Source organism: Musca domestica, unplaced genomic scaffold (genome assembly GCF_030504385.1).
Source record: "Musca domestica strain aabys unplaced genomic scaffold, Musca_domestica.polishedcontigs.V.1.1 162, whole genome shotgun sequence".
In the NCBI taxonomy this organism is placed as follows: Eukaryota; Metazoa; Arthropoda; class Insecta; order Diptera; family Muscidae; genus Musca; species Musca domestica.
Window position 1 is genome coordinate 1,111,870 of NW_026712223.1, and position 20,373 is coordinate 1,132,242.

Consider the following 20,373-nt stretch of genomic DNA (forward strand, 5'->3'; position numbering starts at 1 on the left):
CCATCACGAATAACTTTTTTTCTGGAAAATTCTCACCAAAATGCTTTTGTACGTTTATAAACAATATAAGGAGCTGTCACTGGAATAATTTTAACAGCTGACGGACGAGTGGCTTAGAAATGACTGCAGTCTGAAGTTGGTTATATATATGAAGCCAGGATATTTGTAAACAATATAATGAGCTGTCGCTGTAATAATTTTAACAGCTGTCGGATGAGGGGCTTAGAATTGACTGCATTATGTATATATATTTAAGTTAATATATAAAAACCTTTTGCTTAAACATAACGATTCTTACACCTTGTGGAAGAAAAGTTTCTAATCGCCGAAGACCACATTTGTCTGATAAATTGTTTCTCTTCCAAGGGAATATACATGAAAGTGGTTCTTCTCCAACATAAACTTCTCTTTTGTTTCCAAAATTGGCTGTTTAATTTAATTATGCCGAAAAACAACGTCATAAATACTACTGAATATGCATTTACCCCCCTGAAATGGTCTATTTTGGGCATTTCTATGATTTCCAAATCGAAACCATATGGCATCTCTCCATGCCATTGTTATGGGTATCAGTGTTATGTGAGTGTGCCTTTGGTAATTTCTTTTTTGTTGTTATTCTCAACTCTCTGCTCTGTGGAGCTCTGCTGCTCACTCGTTTGTTCGCTCTGCTGCTGCTGCTGCGGCGGCGGCAGGCTACACAACACAGCCAGCACCACACAATGCAAAGTGTTGGATTGAATTGGATAAAAATCACTTCAATCGTGGCTGTAGTCGTTGATGGTTTGTTTTCTACGCGACGTATGGTAGCTCTCGCTCTCTGGTGTGGTGTGCCTTTGAACAAAACAAAAATTTTAATTCAATACCAAAAAATATACAAAACACAAATCATAATAAAATAAATTTGCATAAATTAACACAAAACCGCATTACAAAACAAATGGAAAAGAATTAAATAAAAGATTTACTCTCGTTTTTTAGTAATTTGTAAAAATCTCACAAAAGAAAAGAAACCCAACGCAGCAGCAACATTTTGTAAAGCAGAAAATTCTGGTGTTTAAGAAGAAAAATAAAAAAAAATAAAAAACAAGATACAACAAAGTGTTGTTTTTGTGTTCCAACAAGGAAAAGTCAAAAAGGAAGTAGCAGCAAAATCTCCAAACAAACAAAAAAAAGTAAAGCACAAACAAATACAAAAAAAATAAGATAAAGCACAACATGATAAAATACCTATTTTTTAATGTAAAATATTAGAAAAATTACAAAAAAAAAAAACAAAATTTTTCGTAAAACAAATCGTTGTAAATGTTTTTGAGTTCGATTTAAAATAAATAAAAAATAATTTGAAGTGAATTAAAAAAAATAAGTTCCACAAAGGCAGCCGCTTAATACACATTAGAAAATAATAAAATAAAAAAACAACAGTCTTTTTTTCCACCAAAAACAAAAAGGAAAGAAAAACAACAAAACAGTGTTTTTATTACAAAAATAAAAGTAATCTATCGTTCGTTCATCGTCGTTCTTGTTGTTGCTGTTCTTGAAGAAGAAGAAAAAGCCATGAGTAATGTCAAGTTGACACAAACAAACAGCGAAAATATAATAAGAAAAAAATATTGAAACGGCAGCAGCAGCAGCAGCAAAAGCAGTGCAAAAGAGGAGGAGGAGAAGCAGGAGGAGCGAAGAAGAAGAATAACAACAGTAGCAGCAGCAGCAGCAATACTACACACTATACAAAGACCCCAACATCAACATCAACTACAAAAACAAAAACACACATCTTATTTCACAACAACAACAACAATAACTACACAACAATAGTGTAATCGTTACACTCAACAAAAAATATCCCTCCTTTGCAAAGTGTGAATTTGGGTGTTTCGGGACATATTCAGCAGCCAAAATTAGTCGTTGCCCAAAATGCCCGAAACGGAATTCGAATTGATCAGCAAGGAGTGGCTGCAAACGAAGCTGCGCTCCATATCAGCCTCTTCGTCGTTACGTGATGCCAAAGATTTGATCATATTGGACTGTCGCAGCTCCAATGAGTTCAGTGAGTGCCATATACGCTCGGCCGTCAACTTTTCAATACCCAGCATAATGCTGAGGCGTTTGGCGGCTGGCAAAATAGATCTTTTGTCGACCATAAAATCGCCGGAACTGAAGGAGCGCATCCACAATGGGTATAAGGTTAGCCTGTTTGTGCTCTACAATGATGTGGGTGTGGGTAATCAACAGGATTGTGGCCAGTCCATGGACCTGAGTACCTCATCGGCTGGCGGTGGTGGGGGACCGGTGATTGGTGTTAGTCCCGATACCACCATTAATGTCTTGCACAAACGTCTCAAGCAGGATGGTTGTCGCGTGGTTTCATTAAGAGGTAAGTCTTCCAACCTGTCAACCACACATTGTTGTCATGTGAATGGGATTTCTGTTACCTTTCCTTTTTCTTTTGTTTGATTGTTGGTTTACTTCCAACCGACCCAGTCAGTGGTCAAGTGTAAACATGTGTATGCATGTGTAGCGCGCGCGTAGGTCAACGACTTCTTATCTACCAAATATGCTGCTGCTCTTTTTTTTCTGATATGGAAAAACAAAAGAAAAAATTGTTTATTTATGAAATTCTTTTAAAGTACGTGCACTAATTTCCCGAGCCGGTGGTTGTGAGTGTGAGGAACCCCTCCTAATTGGTTACAGTAACGAATTAACGAAAGGAAAAAAAACTGTTTACTTATCATATTGACACAATTTACAAGCAGTCGAAATTTATTTAAGGCGATTTTAACGAGGGTAGTTGGTGGCGGCATGTTTAATTTTGCTGATTTTTTTGAAATGGGGGGAGAAAATGCATTGGATATTGAATAAAAAAGGAAAAAATAAATCAAAACATTATATAAAAATTATTTTCGTCAAACATAATGAAGGAGTTTTCCCCTGTAATATCTAGATTAACTGGAAAAAACCACTTTTCTGCCAATCAAAGGTACTCCAACAACTCAAATTCGAGCGACTTCCTTATGTGTTTTTGATATTTTGGAAAAGTTCAATCTAAGATTTACGAACAACGAAAATTCTAAAACGGTTGAAGAAGTGAACAGTCAGGCGAGCTTTGGGCTTGCTTGAGGCGATCGACACTTTGGTATTTTTTAGTGCCAACCTTGCTTTTCAAAATACTCCAGACACAATAGTCCAACGGATTGGTATCCGGAGATTTTGGGTGGTCATTGTGGGCTGGAAATGAAGCGAGGAACCTCATTTTGTAACCATTCTTGGGTGGCGCGTACTGAGTGCGATGGTGCGGATTCCTGTTGGAATGTCCAAGGTCTGCGGCCAAAATGTTTGCGTGCCCAAGGCTTAAATACACCATCCAGATTATTTTACTGGACAACGAATGTTTTCATCGGAGAAAATCATATTCGGCAGTTCACCACTTTCGGCCAAGCGAAGCAACTCTATTTTCTTTCTGTTGCGGTGTAAGTTCTTGCACTTTTTGGAATTTCAATGGCTTTACCTCGAGCTCATTCCATTCAATATTTGCGAATAGCATATTGCGATATATTCAGCTCACGAGCCATTTTTCGCCCACTGCGACACGGGTTTCTAACAGGTCGCTTCTTTGCTTTTCCAACCATTTCTTCTGATGTTGCTGTTTTCTTCCGTCAACTTCCTTGACGACGGGCTACGCTACCAGTATCACGGTAACGAGCGATGGTACGAGACACAAAATATTGATTCACATTTAAATGCTGGAGTGCTCTTACGATAGCCACTTGGATACCATCACTAATAACTTTTTTCTGGAAAATTCTCACAAAAATGCTTTTGTACGCTTGTAAACAATATAATGAGCTGTCACTGGAATAATTTTAACAGCTGTCTGACGAGTGGCTTAGAAATGACAGCAGTCTGAAGTTTGTTGCAGTTTTTTCATCTCACCCTGTTAGTATATTAAACAACCCAACCAGAGATTTGGTGTGAAAAGTTCAAAGGGAAAACCTGAGACCTTCTTTTTGGAGGCATTTAGACGATCCTCTATCCCCAAAAGTTCTATGCAGATTAATTTACATTGACAGGTGTATTTTGATATTTTACAATGCAACCGGCAACAGAAGTGATCATGCCAGCAATAGGTGTATTATTTTAGAGAAGATATTAATTTAAAAAAATGCTAATTATTTTATTTTCTCTTTGTCTTGGGTCAATTCTATACAGTAAGTTATAAATCCGTGGTGCAATTTGTAATTTTTCGCTAAGAATCGATGATATTGGAAATAATAACTTTAAATGCAAATATCTTAAAAAAACGTTTTCGTTGTTTTTTTTTATTAAAAACTCATTGTCATTTATTTCACAGAATGTATTTTATGTAGGCTCTTTCTGAATACGGTACTATAAACCCCATTAATTTACATTTCCTATATGCCCATATAAGGCTTTGCATGGCAAGTGGCATTCTCCTTGCCAAAAAAAGCAAATGACAAACATTTTCCGTCACAATTAAGAGTTAATCTCTAAATTAAGTGTTATACCGCTATTCTCTATAGAGAAAACATACTTGAGATGATAATTGAAATTGTCATGTCCATCTAACTGGGTATTTGCGCGCACTCTTTCTTTCTCTCCACTCTCTGTCTCTTATTAATTTCCGGATGTCTATGAATGGGAATGATCTCAAAAACCGAATTGTTTCGTTCATTTGACTTCCTCCCAAAAAAACAAAAACGAAAATAAAAAAACAGCAAACAAAAAATCAGACTCACAGACCGACAGACAGACTGCCGTTCGGTGGTACGTAGTATGTGTCATTATTTAATCATTCTCTGTTCAATGCTGTTTGTAGATTTTTTGTGTTTGTTCTTTATTTCTCTGACACTCACAACCTCCTCTTTCTCTCTTTTGCTGTAGATTTTGCCTATAAAACGTACTCTTCATTGGCATGAATGAATTGTGATTGACACACAATGACTTTATCTATGAAATGGAAATAAATACAAAAAAAGCAACAACTAAAAGAAATGTGCACTGGAAATGAATGGTGGTAGAATAATATTGCCCACAAACATGTGAACTATAGCTGTATAGGTACATATATGGGTTATCTAGAACAGGAGGTATATACCCACAACTGTCTACTCCCCCAACCCTTTCTTTAGATTATTGTGTCAACAACTATTAGCACACCCCCCCCCCCCCCCCCCCCCATCAACGAACTATCTTGAAAAGGAGGAAAATAAATTTATTAATTTATTTTACGGACTTAATTTCATTTATTTATGAGTAGGTATTTGTTAACACAACATCTTCAGGCCGCCTGGCTATCTCTAGGTTTTGCGCCCCTGCTCTCCCAGGCATTTCACCACCACCACAATTTTCATTGATAAGATAGATTTGTTTTTGTTTTGATTGCTGCGCTTTTCTGTGCAAATTAAAAGTAAATAAAAGCTATTTAATTTCAGTGTTGTTTTGCTTTTTTTTTGTTAAACAATTGCATAAGATAAGATACGCGTGACTGTGGCGAGCTGCTGTCTACTCGAGCACAAACAGGAGATGTGAATGATTCTATTATTAAATGTTTTTGGTTTTTTTTTTTCAATTAATTGAAAGCTCAATAACCCTTTTGCCTGGCCTCTGTTCCACTTTACAAACACCCACCCAGCCAACCACCCCATCACTTATAGAACTTCCTTTGCTCTCCATTAGCCATTGCCATGGGAACCTAATTAGAATATGAAGCCTTAAAGCGTTTCATACTGTCTTAGTGTTGTTGTTGCTTTTTCTTTGAAATGTTCTACTAGTCTTTCATTCGCTGGCATTGTTCTATTCTTAAGCTTTTTGTAATTCCATGGAAAATATGTATTTATTGTGGCTATGAGTATGAGTTGTATGGATCCTTTCCTTCCTTACCTCCCCCTCCAACAATGCATCAATTTACACAATTTGTAGTATCTATAACCTCACTCACACACACACAGGAAACCGGGGGAAATTATTTAAATTAAAATCAACCAGATGCCATTAATTTAGTTGTCATTTCATTATATCAGCTATTTTTCTTCTTAATTTCATATTTGTTTTAAGTCGTTGCAAAACGGAGAACAAAAAACTAAGCGGAATGCTGCATTACAACAATGCAATCATAAAAATATCGGGCTTTTGTAATTTTACGCATTTTATGCCCTCGTGCATTGGCGGATGCATAAAAATACGCAGACGGGCAATGTAGGAGTGCCCTACACAACTGTGTCTGGTCGATTTATTTTTAAAAAATAACACATTTTGTATTATTATTAACTTTAAATGCAAATATGTTAAGTATATCTTGCTTATATTTTATAAAAATATAAATATAAATAAAAAATTAATTTGGAGTAATTTTGAGGGGAAAGTAATAAAAACTTGTTGACAATTTAGAAAGTATTTTAAAAGAATATCAGGACTGTTTTATGGTTTTAAGGAATGTTTTTCTACTCTTTTAATAATGTCCACCAAGATCCCATCATGTGTAGGCAAATAGGAATATGTAAGTCGACTTTTGATTAATCGATAAATGATCTGTTGGCATAAAGGGATATGTAAGTAGATATTAAATAATCATTACAAAAAGTCAAATTCCTTCATGTCAATGTCCTGAAAAGCTTCCAAACAATTTTAATCTTTTAAGCCTATGGGAAAATTAAATTCATCAACTCTTGGGCCTATCATACATTTCCTTCTTTTTGTTTATCGAGTTATTTATCTATATATGTGCTATGTATACGGCTGTGTGTTTGTCTTTAGTAATTTCTTGATATTTTTGTTATCTTTTCGGTTATAAAAATAAATATATGTTAGATGTAGATATCACATACTATACCCAAGGAAAGATGTCTTGACAAAAAACAAAATAAATAAATAAAATATTATTATTATTAATTTATTTTGTTTTTTTTTTGCCAAGGCACTTTAACATGGGATATTTGTAACGTTTTTGTTATTTTTTAATTAGACGAGGAAATGAACAGAGAAGTGAGAAGAGAAGTGTAAATTATATTTTATTATAAATGCTTTTTGTTAAACATCTGCTTCAAGTAAAGAAATATATCGTTTAGAATATTGGGCGAGATTCATTTTTTTATGGCGAATTTCCTAAATTATTGTCTCTTAAATTTATTACCAATTTAATGAAAAGCTATTTCCTCTTTAGTCTTTAAATGTTTTGCGATATTATCGAGAATCTCCTTAAAACACAAGGTCTATAAAAACATGGTAAAATTTAGAAGGTAAAGTCATTTCAAATAACCATATCCATCTTTGCATCTTCTGTAATTTGCCTTGTCAAATTTCACTGAATAAAAACAGGCTCTCATCTTTGATTTCTGTTTTTAATGGATATACATATAAGTTTAGACAATGATAAGTTGTCAAATGAATACTTAAAAAAAATGATAGCATAACCTTACCTTCTTAATTCTACCATGGGTAGAAATAAGGTTAAATAGCAAAATTTTACAAAACACTTGTCGGAAAAATTATTAATGATAGCTTACTAGCCGAAGAGATCTCCCACTGTCATTGCTCTCTGTCATTGCCATAATAACTCTCTTTTAAATTTACTGTTGAGAACGAAAACTTCTAGTCCTTAAAGCCACTTTTGGGAACTGGATTCCTGTAGTCAATACCTTCATAGAGGTCTTGGCATGTGATACTTCTTTATGTACGGTTGAGGTCTTACTTATATCATTACAACGAGAGAAATGTTCTTTTAGAACTTCATCACTAACTATACTGATCACATTTTGTGCAGGTATTTTGTGAAAGCAAAAGCCTACCTTTAAACTTTCGTAGTTTACCTTTAACGAAAAAGGTGAATATGTCCAATCAGTTCAAAATCGAATTCGATTATAGCCTTTTTATAAACGTTTGTGTCAAATAGATGATAAGATCGATTGTATGACACTTTGGAGGACTTTATTTATAAAATACAGCATAAAAACTAAAAACACGTTAATCGATATACGTTATCGTAATCGTATGAAAAAGAGCCCACTTTGCTATTTTAATAAAAACTAAAAACACGTTAATCGATATACGTTATCTTTCTCGTATGAAAAATAGTCCACTTTGCTATTTTTACCATCGCCAAAAGTCGACTTTGCATTTTAGACTTTAAAAGTCGATTAGTCGAAAGTCGACTTATGCATCCCTAGTTTTGTGAAACATTGCTGTGCCAAGTGTTTGTTATTTTTTTCTCTCCATTAACTGAGAACCTAAACCTGTCTCTCTGCAATACGAGAGAGTTCGCTGAATAGTACAAAAAAAAATTAACTTTAAATGCAAATATGTTAATTTGGTCCTTTTAAATGGGGTTAGCTGTATTTGAACAGTCTCGTTGTCATTCCCATTTCGCTATGCACATTTCTTCTCTATCTTTCTCCATGACATGACTTTCAATTGTAGCCTTATTTTCCACTCAATTAACTTAAAATGCAAATATGCCAAAACGAGGAGTAGCAGCGTGTCAGAGGAGTCTCCACTGTAACTGCAAAATAAAAATGTGCACTTTGTGACTTTAATTAATAAAATGCAACCACAATTTAAATAAAGATGATATTATTACTCACTCATTCACATCTTGCAGTCGGGCAGCCAACCAAACAACCAGCTAGTCAGCCAGCCATCCATTGGGACAATCAACCTAAAACATGAGGCCAGACCAAGCTGGCTGGCAGGCAACCCAGTCGTTGTCGTCAACTAGCTAAAGTTTAGCCGTTCAATTGCAGTGCTGCATGCATACATGTGGTGGCGGCGACGGCAAGAAGAGAAGAGGGGCTGGGTAGTTTTATGTTGGAACAAAAATGTAGTGCTATTAGATTCAAAACGACAGAGAATCATCAACTGCGGGCCTGTAAATAGAATTTTATTACAATTATACGAGTAACTTCCGTTTATAAATAATAGCTGCAGAGTGACGGAGAGAGAGAGAGGGAGGGAGTGAGAAAGGGTTTTAAGAGACGCCCAAACACACACGCGTTCATATTTGTAATAATTTAAAAGAGCTATTTAAGCGTTTAAATTGCACAGTACACAATTCAATTTAAAAACTTTAATATGCCAACAACATATGGCGTGGCAAGCAGAGCAGCGATGCACTGGCATTTCGCATCTTCCAGCAATTGCTTTATTAAAATAATTCAGCCATTGAAATTATGAAAATAAAAATTCCTTAAAATCATTAAGTCTTCCTCTTCTCTTTGTTGATCTGTGTTCTTTAAACAAAGGGCCAATTTTTCTGTGAGTGTGTGTGTGTGTGTGATTTCTTCTTGTCTTTGTTATAAGTTATATTTATGAGCTGCATGACCATATTGGGTTTGTGGTGCGTGAGGATCCACTGCAACAGCCTTGCCCCAACATACCAGACACATACCACAACTTAACATTAGTTAGACGTTCGTCCTTCCTTGAAAGTCATTAACCGAGGTTTGCTGTTACGGGCCAGGTAGTAGTTATAGGTCCAGTAACCCATTGCTCGCTCGGTGGGTACATGGCAACGTTTAACTTTTGAACAAACCCCAACATGATTAGTTGGCAAACTTAACGTCATTCTCATTGGCCATCATCACCAATGGCTTTTATTATCGTCCTCGTGGTCGTCATTATTATGATGCGACCGGACGGTCAATCGTGATGTAAAATTGTGGAGCTGTAGTTGTTGTTTTTGAATTGCATGCAACAACTCCCTTTGGCTTTGGTGCGCATGCGGATATTATTTTAAGAGCTACAGCAAGGCATCATAAACATTTAGAGTTTTCTTCTTTTTTTTTTAGTCGTGGTGTTGTTAGTCTTGGCCAAAAGCTCGGCTTGATATTTACGCATCAACAGGTCGTTCCTTGTTGTTGTAGTCCATGTTGTTTTTGTTGGGAGTTTTTTTGCTCAAATATAAATTCTTTTTGACTGGACTTGTGGATTCTTTTTTTTTTCCTTTTCAATTCACATTCTTCGTGTCTTGTACAGTGGCATAAAAATGAGAGAGTTTTTGGAAATTAGAGTCAATTAGAGTTGAGACAATATAACATTCTCTATTTCATAGCATACAAATGACAACGGCGTCAGGATTCCATAGCGACTCTGATATTCCTTGCATGTTTGCCAGATTGGATGACATGCCGTCCATTTTTGACACATTTTTGACTTGACTTGTGGACTTTTTTCTTTTCAATTCACATTCTTCGTGCTTTCCACAGTGGCATAAAAAGGAGAGAGTTTTTGAAAATTACACAACATCACGTTGAGACAATATAGCATTCTCTGTTTCATAGAAGACAAAATATATGTGACAACGGCGTCAGGATTCCATAGCGACTCTGATATTGCTTGCATGTTTGGTGACACGCCGCCTATTTATGACACATTTACTAAACTGAAGATAAATCCCTGCCCACTGTGCAGAAAAATTTATCGCAAAACAGAAACTCCGTTTATTGAGCTGGAACAGAATCTTCCAACGATAGTTGTTGGAGTAAATGTTCCTATCGATATCACTGCAGAAGTTGGAAGATTCTTTCAAGAATTGACTTCTTTTGGTTGCAACAGCTCTCCCTCTCCTCCAGTCGGTGCTGGTGCTGGTGCTGCTGCTGCACATATTTGGTGGAAATGCTGCGTACAGGCGATGATGAGGATGATATCTTTGTGTTGGTGTGTGCCTGTGTGTGAGTAAGGCCCTTTTATAGATATGGTGGCCGGACGGCAAGCACAACAAGAATCAGCCAATACAATGGCGCGTTGCTTAGGAATTTTCAGTTCATATCTTTTCATTAGCTTTTTTCGTTGTTGTTGTTGCTCTTGTTGTTTCTTCAATAAGAATTTAACTGATTTTTCTTCATTCTTGGGTTATTTTATTTCGTTTTTTTTATATTTTCTTTATTATTATGCATTGATGAAGGCGGGAGGGTAGGCGAGGGGAGAGGAGGAGATAGGAATGGCAGGACGGACGTATGGTAGATGGTTGGAGCATGGTGCCACATTCATATCGACGCTTGTTGAATTTCCACTGAACCAACCGAACGTCGTCGCCATGAATGCAGGCAGTTGGTGGTTTGTTATGGTAGTCAGCCACCGATCGATCGGCTGTTGTTTCACCGTCCGCCGGACTGGCTGCTTGCTTGACTGACTGACTGGCCTCTTTCTCAATGCCTTTTTTGTTCATTGTTTGTTATCTTTTGGATTTAGTTCATGTCATCTTTTTTGGTTAGAGCAACATGAATTGTTGTTGTTGTTGTAGTTTTATTTCTTTAACAACACTCCTATTAACTTGATTTGTGTTGTTGTTGCTGTTTATTGGTTATTTGAAAAGTAAAAAAACATATCAACGTTTATTTTGTTGTTGTTTTGACCATCCAACAAAGAGAGAAAGCCTTCAAAGAAAAATAATTTTGAATTGAATTTCACCAGTTTTCCTGTTGCTGAGTTTTTTCTTCTTCTTCTTCTTCTTCTTCTTCTTCTTTTCCAATGACGTTATTTGTTAATAACAAATAATACAACATAATTTTGAAAAAAACAAATCTACATATTTTTGTTGTTTTTTTTTTTTTCTCCTCACAACTGTCAAATGTGGTTAACCTGAAAAAACACAAATTAAAAAAACCCACACACCAGCCAAAGACCAAAACAAACAACAAAAACCAAAAAAAAAAAAAAACAACGCTTACAAAAAATCTATCAACATAACGCCTAAATATCTATAAACATCAACCTCCATAATAATAATAGTAATAAAAATCTTAAAGCAAAAACAACGACAACAACAAGTATTTTAAGAAACCAAAAAAATAGCGAAATTTTTCAAAAAAAAATTGACAAAAAACTCAAACACTTTTGTGTGTGGTGTGTGCCAAATATGGCAACGCCAACACTCCTCGAATCTGGGTAATCACAAAAAAATATCAAAAAAATCGAAAAAAAAATTAACGGATTTGTGTTGGCTTAAACCGACGTCAGGCGGGCTGTTAAAACTAGGGGGCAATAAAATTAAAAAAAAAAGAGAAAAAAAAAACGCTAACAAGAACTGTAAGAAGCAATTTGTATTTTGAAGGCAATATTTAGATATAAAGACGTGAAATTTTAAGAAGATAATCCTAGCATTCTATGGTCGAAATAACAGGCGTCCAGAGAAGGAAAACTTGCAGAAGGTCCTGTAAAAAAGAAGACTTCATCTGAAGACAGAAAACATCTAGCAGGTCATCTTAAATAGAAATCTTCCAGCAGGACTTCTAAAAATCGACGAGTGTCTCCTATACATTGGTAATCTCCTACAGTATACCTTTGACAGCTATTCATTACACAGGAGACTATCTAAGGGGTTTATAAAGAAAGGAGATCTTCCACAGGTTTTCCATATATTGAAATTCTCCAGCAGTTCGGCAGCTTGCCTATATAGGTAATCAGTACCTCTAGGTAATTTGAAGACATTAAACATCTTACATGTCTTATTTAGACAGAAATGCTCCAGCAGAACTTCTCACAATCGAAAACTTCCTACTCGCCTTCTATACATTGGTAATCTTCTACAGGGCTTCTAGAGATAGAATACTTTTTACAGCTATTATTTACATAAAATACTCTTTAAGGAGTTTTTTTAGAAATGAGATCTTTCACACAGGTTCTCAATAGATTAGAATTCTTCAGCAGTTCGGCAGCTCGCCTATATTAAACAATAGGTAAAAAACTTTCAGGTCTTCTGTAGATAGGAGAAATCCTGTGTTTTTCACATAAAAGACCTCTTATACGTATTTCAAGGATAAAATAGCTTCAAGGAATCGTAAATATATTGAAGACTTCCAACTGGACGTTTATAGATAGAATCCCTTAAAAAGGTCGCCTATACAAAGAAAACCTCTTACAGGTCTTTCATATGCAGGAACCCTTCCTTAGACTGTATACGAATAGGAGACCTCATACTGGTCTTCTAAAGATAAAATATCTCATAAACGAACTCTGTATATAGAAGATCTCTTAAGAGTCTTCTAAGGATAGAAGAGATTCTTCAAAACTACCTTACAGGTCTTCTTTTCTAGAAAAGTTTTTATGTTTTTTTTATATAGAAACCTCCTACACTTATTCCATTGATAAGTGAACTCCAAGAGATCGTCAGTATATTTTAGACATCCAATGCAGTACCTTTATTTGTAGAACCCCTTCCTCTGGCCTTCTATGAACCTCATACTGGTCTTCTAAAGATGAAAGAGTCCCTAAAGGTCCTCTGCAGATGAAATATCTCACACAAGTCTTCTAAGGAACCCTTACAAGTCTTCTAGGCTTCTTACAGGTCTTCTTTTCTAGAAGAGTTCCTATGGAGTTTTTTTTATATAGAAGGCCCTCTACACTTATTCCATAGATAAATGAACTCCAATATATTAGGAAATCCAACTGGGCGTCTCTAGAAAGAGTACCCGCAATAGGTATCCTATATATAGCAGATCTCTTACAGGTCTTCTCTATGCAGGAACCCATCCTAAGACTGTCTTCGAATAGAATACCTCACACTAGTCTTCCATAGATAGAAGATCTCACACAAGTTTTCTAAAGATAGACGACCTTCTTCAGAACTACTAAAGGTAGAAAAATCCTTACAAGTGTTATAGGCTCCTTACAGGTCTTCTTTTCGATAAGAGCTGCTATGGAGCTTTCTTTGTATAGAAGGCCTCCTACACTTCTTCCATGGATAAATTAATTACAAGAGATCGTCAATATAATGAAGATAACCAATAGGTCTCCTATATATGGAAGACCTCTTACAGGCCTCACACTGGTATTCTAAAGATTAAAGAGCCCCTTTATGGTCCTCTACAGATAAGAGATCTCACACAAATCTTCTAAGAATAGAAGACCATTTTCAGACCTACTAAATGTAGAAGAAGGTCTTTCATAAATGGTCTTCATCAGATGAAAAATATCCGACAAGTCTTCTAAATATATATAAAAGGGTCCATATAGGTGTCCCATATACAGAAGACCTTCTTTAGACCTTAAATGAAGAGAAAACCTCGTATAGGTCTTCTATAGAAAGGAATCCTAAAGACCCTATACCGATAGAAAACTTCTTACAGGTCTTCTACAGTTAAAAGAACTTTTGCAGGTCTTCTAAAGGGTATAAAACATTATCCAGATCTTTTAAAGATAGAAGATCTTATACAGATCTTCTTTTGATAGAAGGCCTTCTACAGGTTTTCTGCAGATAAAATACATCATAAATGACTTCTAAAGTTTCTCTACGTAGGACTTCTATACACAGCTTCCAGCATCTCTCAATACACATACCAATGTATGAAAGTATGTTTGTATGTATATAATTGAAATTTAAAACATTTTGCCATTGGAAAATTTCCAATTTTCTTTTTTCTCAAAAATTACAACTTCTCTTTATTACCTTTAATTTCCGTTTCGCATAAAGTCAATTTGTTCGACGATCACAGGAGAAGTAATGTAAACTTTCAATTTTTTTGTTTTAATTTCTGAATGAATGTCGGTCCATGAAACACCGACGCCTACACAACTCATTATTTCTTATAAATGAATTAAAAAAAAAAAAAACTAGAAAAAAATGAGGAGGAGGAGGTAAAAACCAAACATTTCAACACCTCGCGCAACTCAATGAAGAAAAACGAAACAGAAATGACGATCATAAACAGCAGTTCACACTCAAAACTCAATTGAAATTTTCAAAAAAAAAAAAAAAAAAAGATACATGGTCCGTTCGTTCAAAGCATATGAAAGGAAAAACTGAATAACAAAATGCAAAAAAAAAAATACCAAAAAAGTAAAGCCAATAAAAAATAACATCTGATGGAGGAAGGCAGAGAGGGGTGGGGCAAGAAGTAAAAAAACAGAACTAAATTCTGGCAACAAAAAATTGCAACAATAAACGGTGTTGTTGGGGATTTCCGGTCGTTTCGATGTGTGTGTGTGAGTACGGATCGGTCAATTGTTTGGGAGCGCAACGGACGTCGGGCAAATAATAAAAGTAACAACAACAAAGGAAAGACAGAGGGACGGACGGACACACACTCAGACAACAGTACTCTTGACTATAGCCAGAGTCAGGCAGTCAGTCGGTCCCCCCTTTTTCGCCCCCACCCCCCATAATACAATAGTCAATCGTCAGTCATCATATATTCAGACAACACAAATCGGTCAAGCACAGGAGGCAGCAAACCATATTGTGTTGCCTTGCAACAAAACGTAACAACAACTACAACACCAACAACCAACCACTCAGTGCTCGTACACAAATGACAGAGTCAATACTTAAAGCTTAGTTAAGAGCGGACGTACAGAATAAATTAAGTGTCTTGTGAAGAATTATTATAAATATGTTCTTCGTTGTTATTGTTGTTGTTGCTGTTGCATATTTTCCTCTTTATTTGTTGTTGTTCTCCATTTCATTTGTGGGTGTTTTGTTGTTGTTGTTGTAGAAATATGAAAAGAAAGGAAAAAAAGATGTACTTGAAAGGAATTTCTGGCTTCTTTTGCGTCTTAATAACGAGGTGGGTTAAACGAGGGGAGAAAGAATTTGTCTAGTCTTATTTCATGCGCATAAGATTCCTTTGGATTTGGACTACTCTAAAGAGGTTTGTACCAGAACCTGGAGGAATGAACACAAACCTATCAATACCTATCACATTTATAATGCAATTGAAATATAGATGGCGTTCGGCATGACCAGTACCTTATATCAAATTTCCCAAAAGCATGGAAGTCCATTTCAGATATAGGTTAACAAAGCACCTGGCTGAAGATATATGTGCCTTATGACGCTGAACGCTCGAACCTTTGATGATATGGTTATACAGGGTGGGATAAAAAAAAAAAAACTGGAACAAAGACAAACGCCATAATTTTTACATTTTTTTTAAATTTTATTGTATGAAAGCAAAAAATGTCGGAAATAGCATCAAATTTTAGAATAAGTTTAGATTTGTTCAAATTGGTCACCTTTGGCACGAATTATGACCTTCAAACGGCCAATGAAACCGTCACACGCTGCCCGAATGTTGCTCTGCGGTATTTTGGACCATTCCCGGCGAAGCGCTTGCTTGAGGTGATCGACACTTTGGTATTTTTTTGTGCCAACCTTACTTTCCACAATACTCCAGACACAATAGTCCAATGGATTGGTATCCGGAGATTTTGGTGACCATTGTGAGCTGGAAATGAAGCGAGGAACCTCATTCTGTAACCATCCTTGGGTGGCGCGTGCTGAGTGCGATGGTGCTGAGTCCTGTTGAAATGTTCTAAGTCTGCGACCAAAATGTTTGCGTGTCCAAGGCTTTAATATACCCTCCAGAATATTTTCGCGATAATATTCGGCTTTTATTCTCATGCCACGGTCGATTAACACGAACGGGCAGCGACCATCGGCTGTTATGGCTTTACCCCGAGCTCATTTTTCAATATTTGTCGAATGGAATATTGCGATATGTTCAGCTCACGAGCCATTTTTCGGCCACTGCGACGCGGGTTTCGATCAAGTCGCTTCTTTACTTTTCGAACCATTTCTGCTGATATTGCTGTTTTCTTCCGTTCACTTCCTTGACGTCGGGCTACGCTCTTCTCACCCTGTATTTTCACATAAAATGGAAACGTCGTAAACTTCCCAGTAAATTGTTACATCTGGATGTAGAATATGAAAAATCCGAGATCTAAACCTCGTATCCCTCGACGTCACACTAAAAAATGTCATAATCATGTCAAGCCAATATGTGAAAATTATATATTTCTAAAATACAGATGGCGCTATTTATTATTTAGTTCTTATACTGGAGTATCTCCCGATTAAGTAGTGTGTATATTTTCCAAAACAATTGACTGAAAATGCGGTTATTGAATAATTTCAGCTGGATGTAGGCGATGATCGCACTAAATACATCATAACCCGCTTCTTGGTTTCGAAATAAATTCGTGTTCAGCCAATGTGGCGTATTGTCATAATTCTAAAATACAGATGGCGCTACGTTGCATCCAGTTCTCACATTAAAGTATTTCCTATTTTAAGTTCATTGGAATATGTTGTCCATATGTTTCAAAACAATTGGCTGAAAATTGAAAATAGGGGTTCCTGATTCACATCTTGTTTCATATTTCACAGATCACCTGAAATTTCTATACACAATGACATCTACATGTCGAAAATGAAATTGTCGTTATAGCCGAGATTGAAACACATGCTAACCTCAATAATTTAATAATTTGCATCTTTTTCGTCATGGAATACGTAATACAGATGGCGCTATTTGGCATATAATGCTGAAAATTATAAAGTGGAGTTATATATTCAAAACTTTAAAATCATTGCCATACTCTCCAATCAATCTGTAAGTAAGGGTGTAAGTACATAAAAAGCTTGAAGTCATAGCTAGGCATATTTTGTGACATTTAATAAAGGGATTACAGAGCCTCAGTAAAATCCTGCGCGTTTTCGATTATAATTTGACATTAATATGCCTAGCCATGACTTCAAGCTTTTTATGTAGTTGCAACCTAATTTTGTCTACTCGGAATATAAAAAAGTTGTCCATTTACTGGGATCTTCTAGTTTAAGCCACCTAAAATGCCTTGGCCTCTTATTCTAAATATATCGTAGATCAATATTTATTCCTAAACACTAGAATATCATATTCGTTTTTTGTTCAGTCCATCTTTTATTAGATTATCTCCTTTAACTTATTTCATATCCCTTGCAGTATTTTCATTTTAAAAATAGCCCCCCCCCCCCATTTTTTTTCTTTGAAATCAATCTCCCCCTATTCGGTTAAGGGACAAAATGTGATTTTATTGTTAACTCTTTCTTTTTCAATTTGTGTCGAGGTGTCGTTGTTTGTTCGTCTGTCGGCGTATCTCTCGTTGTTGTCTTCTATTCTCATTGTCGTTGACTATTATTAGTAATTCTGTCACTTTTGTTTTTTCCTTCTCGCTGATGTTGTTGCTGCTGCTGTTTGGAGCTTGAGCTTCCTGTTTCAAAAGAATTCTTCTAGGAAATCTTACAACAAGCCATGAACGAACGGCAAATAAGAAGAAAAAGGCCCTACGGCATGCAACAGAAACAACAACGGCAATGGGGATGGGGATGGGGATGGGGATGGCGGATCCTATGACTGACTGGTTACAATAAGTAATAATGGATGTTGTTGTTGTTGGATGTGCGATGTTTAGCTGCCATTTAAGACGAACAAACAAACGAACGGGCGATGGCCATTACTGCCGCTTTATGAAATATTATCGTATTGAGAGAATTCTTTCTAATATCGACAATAAAATCATTGAATATTCTCAACACGATTCTGTGGCTGGGGTTCTGTACAACAGCAACAACAGCAACTACGACGACGGCTACTACGCTAATGGTGTGATGACTTGGAAGCCAAGTAGCGGCTAAACAAATTTTATTTTTTTTTTCTTTTTTTTTTTGATAAATTTTTTATTTAATTTGATTTTTGTTTTATGCAAATCAATCGCCTCCAATTTGTTTTGCTTGCTGCCTTTTGTATTGAAACTCAATATTGTATTGTTTTTTTATTTTTTTGTTAAATTATTTTTATTGCCTTGTTTGTTATTAAAATGCAAAACTGCATGAATGGAGGCAGCATTATTTGCCAGCACAAAAGAATCGCCCACTTATGTTTTATGGCGAATCATAATTCATCGCAAAATAAAAGCAGCAAAACATAAAATTGAATTGTAATTTTATTTCATTTGCAAATTAGTTTTATAAATAAATTAACGTTTTTTTGTATTTGTTTTCAAATCAGCTAATTATGGCCTGAAAACCGGAGCAAGGTGAAGGTACTGTAGTGGGAAGAATTTTATGACTGAATTACCGATTAAGTTTCTGTTATGTTGTTGCCTTATAAAGCTTCTTGGCATTTGGGCGCCACTTTGAAAACATAATATTTCCAAGATAATTATTTTAAATAAAAATGTCGAATTCCCAATATTGTCGAAGAAAGCATTGTCTTAAATACAGGGTGAGATGAAAAAACTGCAACAAAGTCAAACGCCCTAATTTTTAAATTTTATTGAATGAAAGCGAAAAATGTCGGAAATCGCATTAAATTTTAGAATAAATTTAGATTTGTTCGAATTGGTTACCTTTGGCACGAATTATGGTCTTAAAAACGACCAATGAAACTGTCACACGCTCCCCGAATGTTGCTCAGCGGTATTTTGGCCCATTCCCGGCGATGCGCTTGCTTGAGGTGATCGCCACTTTGGTACTTTTTAATGCCAACTTTGCTTTCCAAAATACTCCAGACACAATAGTCCAACGGATTGGTATCCGGAGATTTTCGTGGCCATTGTGCGCTGGAAATGAAGCGAGGAACCTCATTTTGTAACCATTCTTGTGTGACGTGTACTAAGTGCTATGGTGTTGAGTCCTGTTGGAATGTCCAAGGTCTGCGGCCAAAATGTTTGCGTGCCCAAGGCTTTAATACACCCTCCACAACATTTTCGCCATAATATTCGGGATTTATTCTTATGCCACGGTCGATTAATACGAGCAGAGAGCGACCATCGGCTGTTATGGCATCCCACACCATCACCATGGCCGGCTCTTGAGTTCTGGTGGCCAACCGAATGTGCACATTTTCAGCTGACCTCTTTGACAAGTAAACACGATCATTTTGTTTGTTTACAAACTGCTGGGCAACAAATGTTTTCACGCCAGAGCAAACCAAATTCGGCAGTTCACCAATTTCGGCCAAGCGAAACAACTCTTTAGCTCTTTTGAGTCTATTTTCCTTCTGTTGCGGTGTAAGTTCTTGCAATTTTTAGAATTTCAATGGTTTTACCCCGAGCTCAGTTTTCAATATTTGCCGAATGGAATATTGCGATATGTTCAGCTTACGAGCCATTTTTCGTCCACTACGACTAGGGGTTTCTATCAAGTCACTTCTTTACTTTTCGAACCATTTCTGCTGATGTCGATGTTTTCTTCCGTCCACTTCCATGGCGTCGGGCTACGCTACCAGTATCACGGTAACGAGCGATGCTACGTGGCACAAAATATTTATTCACATTTAAATGCTGGAGTGCTCTAACAATAGCCAATTGTGGTTTTCCAGCCAAATATAAAGAAATCACAATTGAATTCCATCACGAATAACTCTTTTTCAGGAAAATTCCCACTCTCAATATGCTTTTGTACGCTTGTAAATATAATGAGCTGTATCTGGAATAATTTTTACAGCTGTCGGACGAGTGTCTTATAAATGAAAGCAGTCTGAAGTTGCTTGCCGTTTTTTCATCTCACCCTGTATTTCTTTGGGTTCGTCAAAATGAGATTTGGAAATCGATGCATTTGGGCGCCATTCTGGTCAAGCACTTTCAAATTTTAATTAAAATCGTTTC

The 20,373-nt window shown here is 36.1% G+C and overlaps 1 protein-coding gene across 1 annotated transcript in view; it reads left to right on the forward strand.

Annotated features, from left to right (window-relative positions):
- Window positions 1-734: 734 nt before the first annotated feature.
- The window catches only part of LOC101893471 (dual specificity protein phosphatase Mpk3), a 35,738-nt gene continuing 16,099 nt past the window's right edge, over window positions 735-20,373 (forward strand). The window contains exon 1 of the mRNA XM_011292955.3: window positions 735-2,374. Within this exon, the coding sequence (XP_011291257.3) occupies window positions 1,915-2,374 (460 nt within the window). The 5' untranslated portion in view covers window positions 735-1,914. The remainder of the gene's footprint in view (window positions 2,375-20,373) is intronic.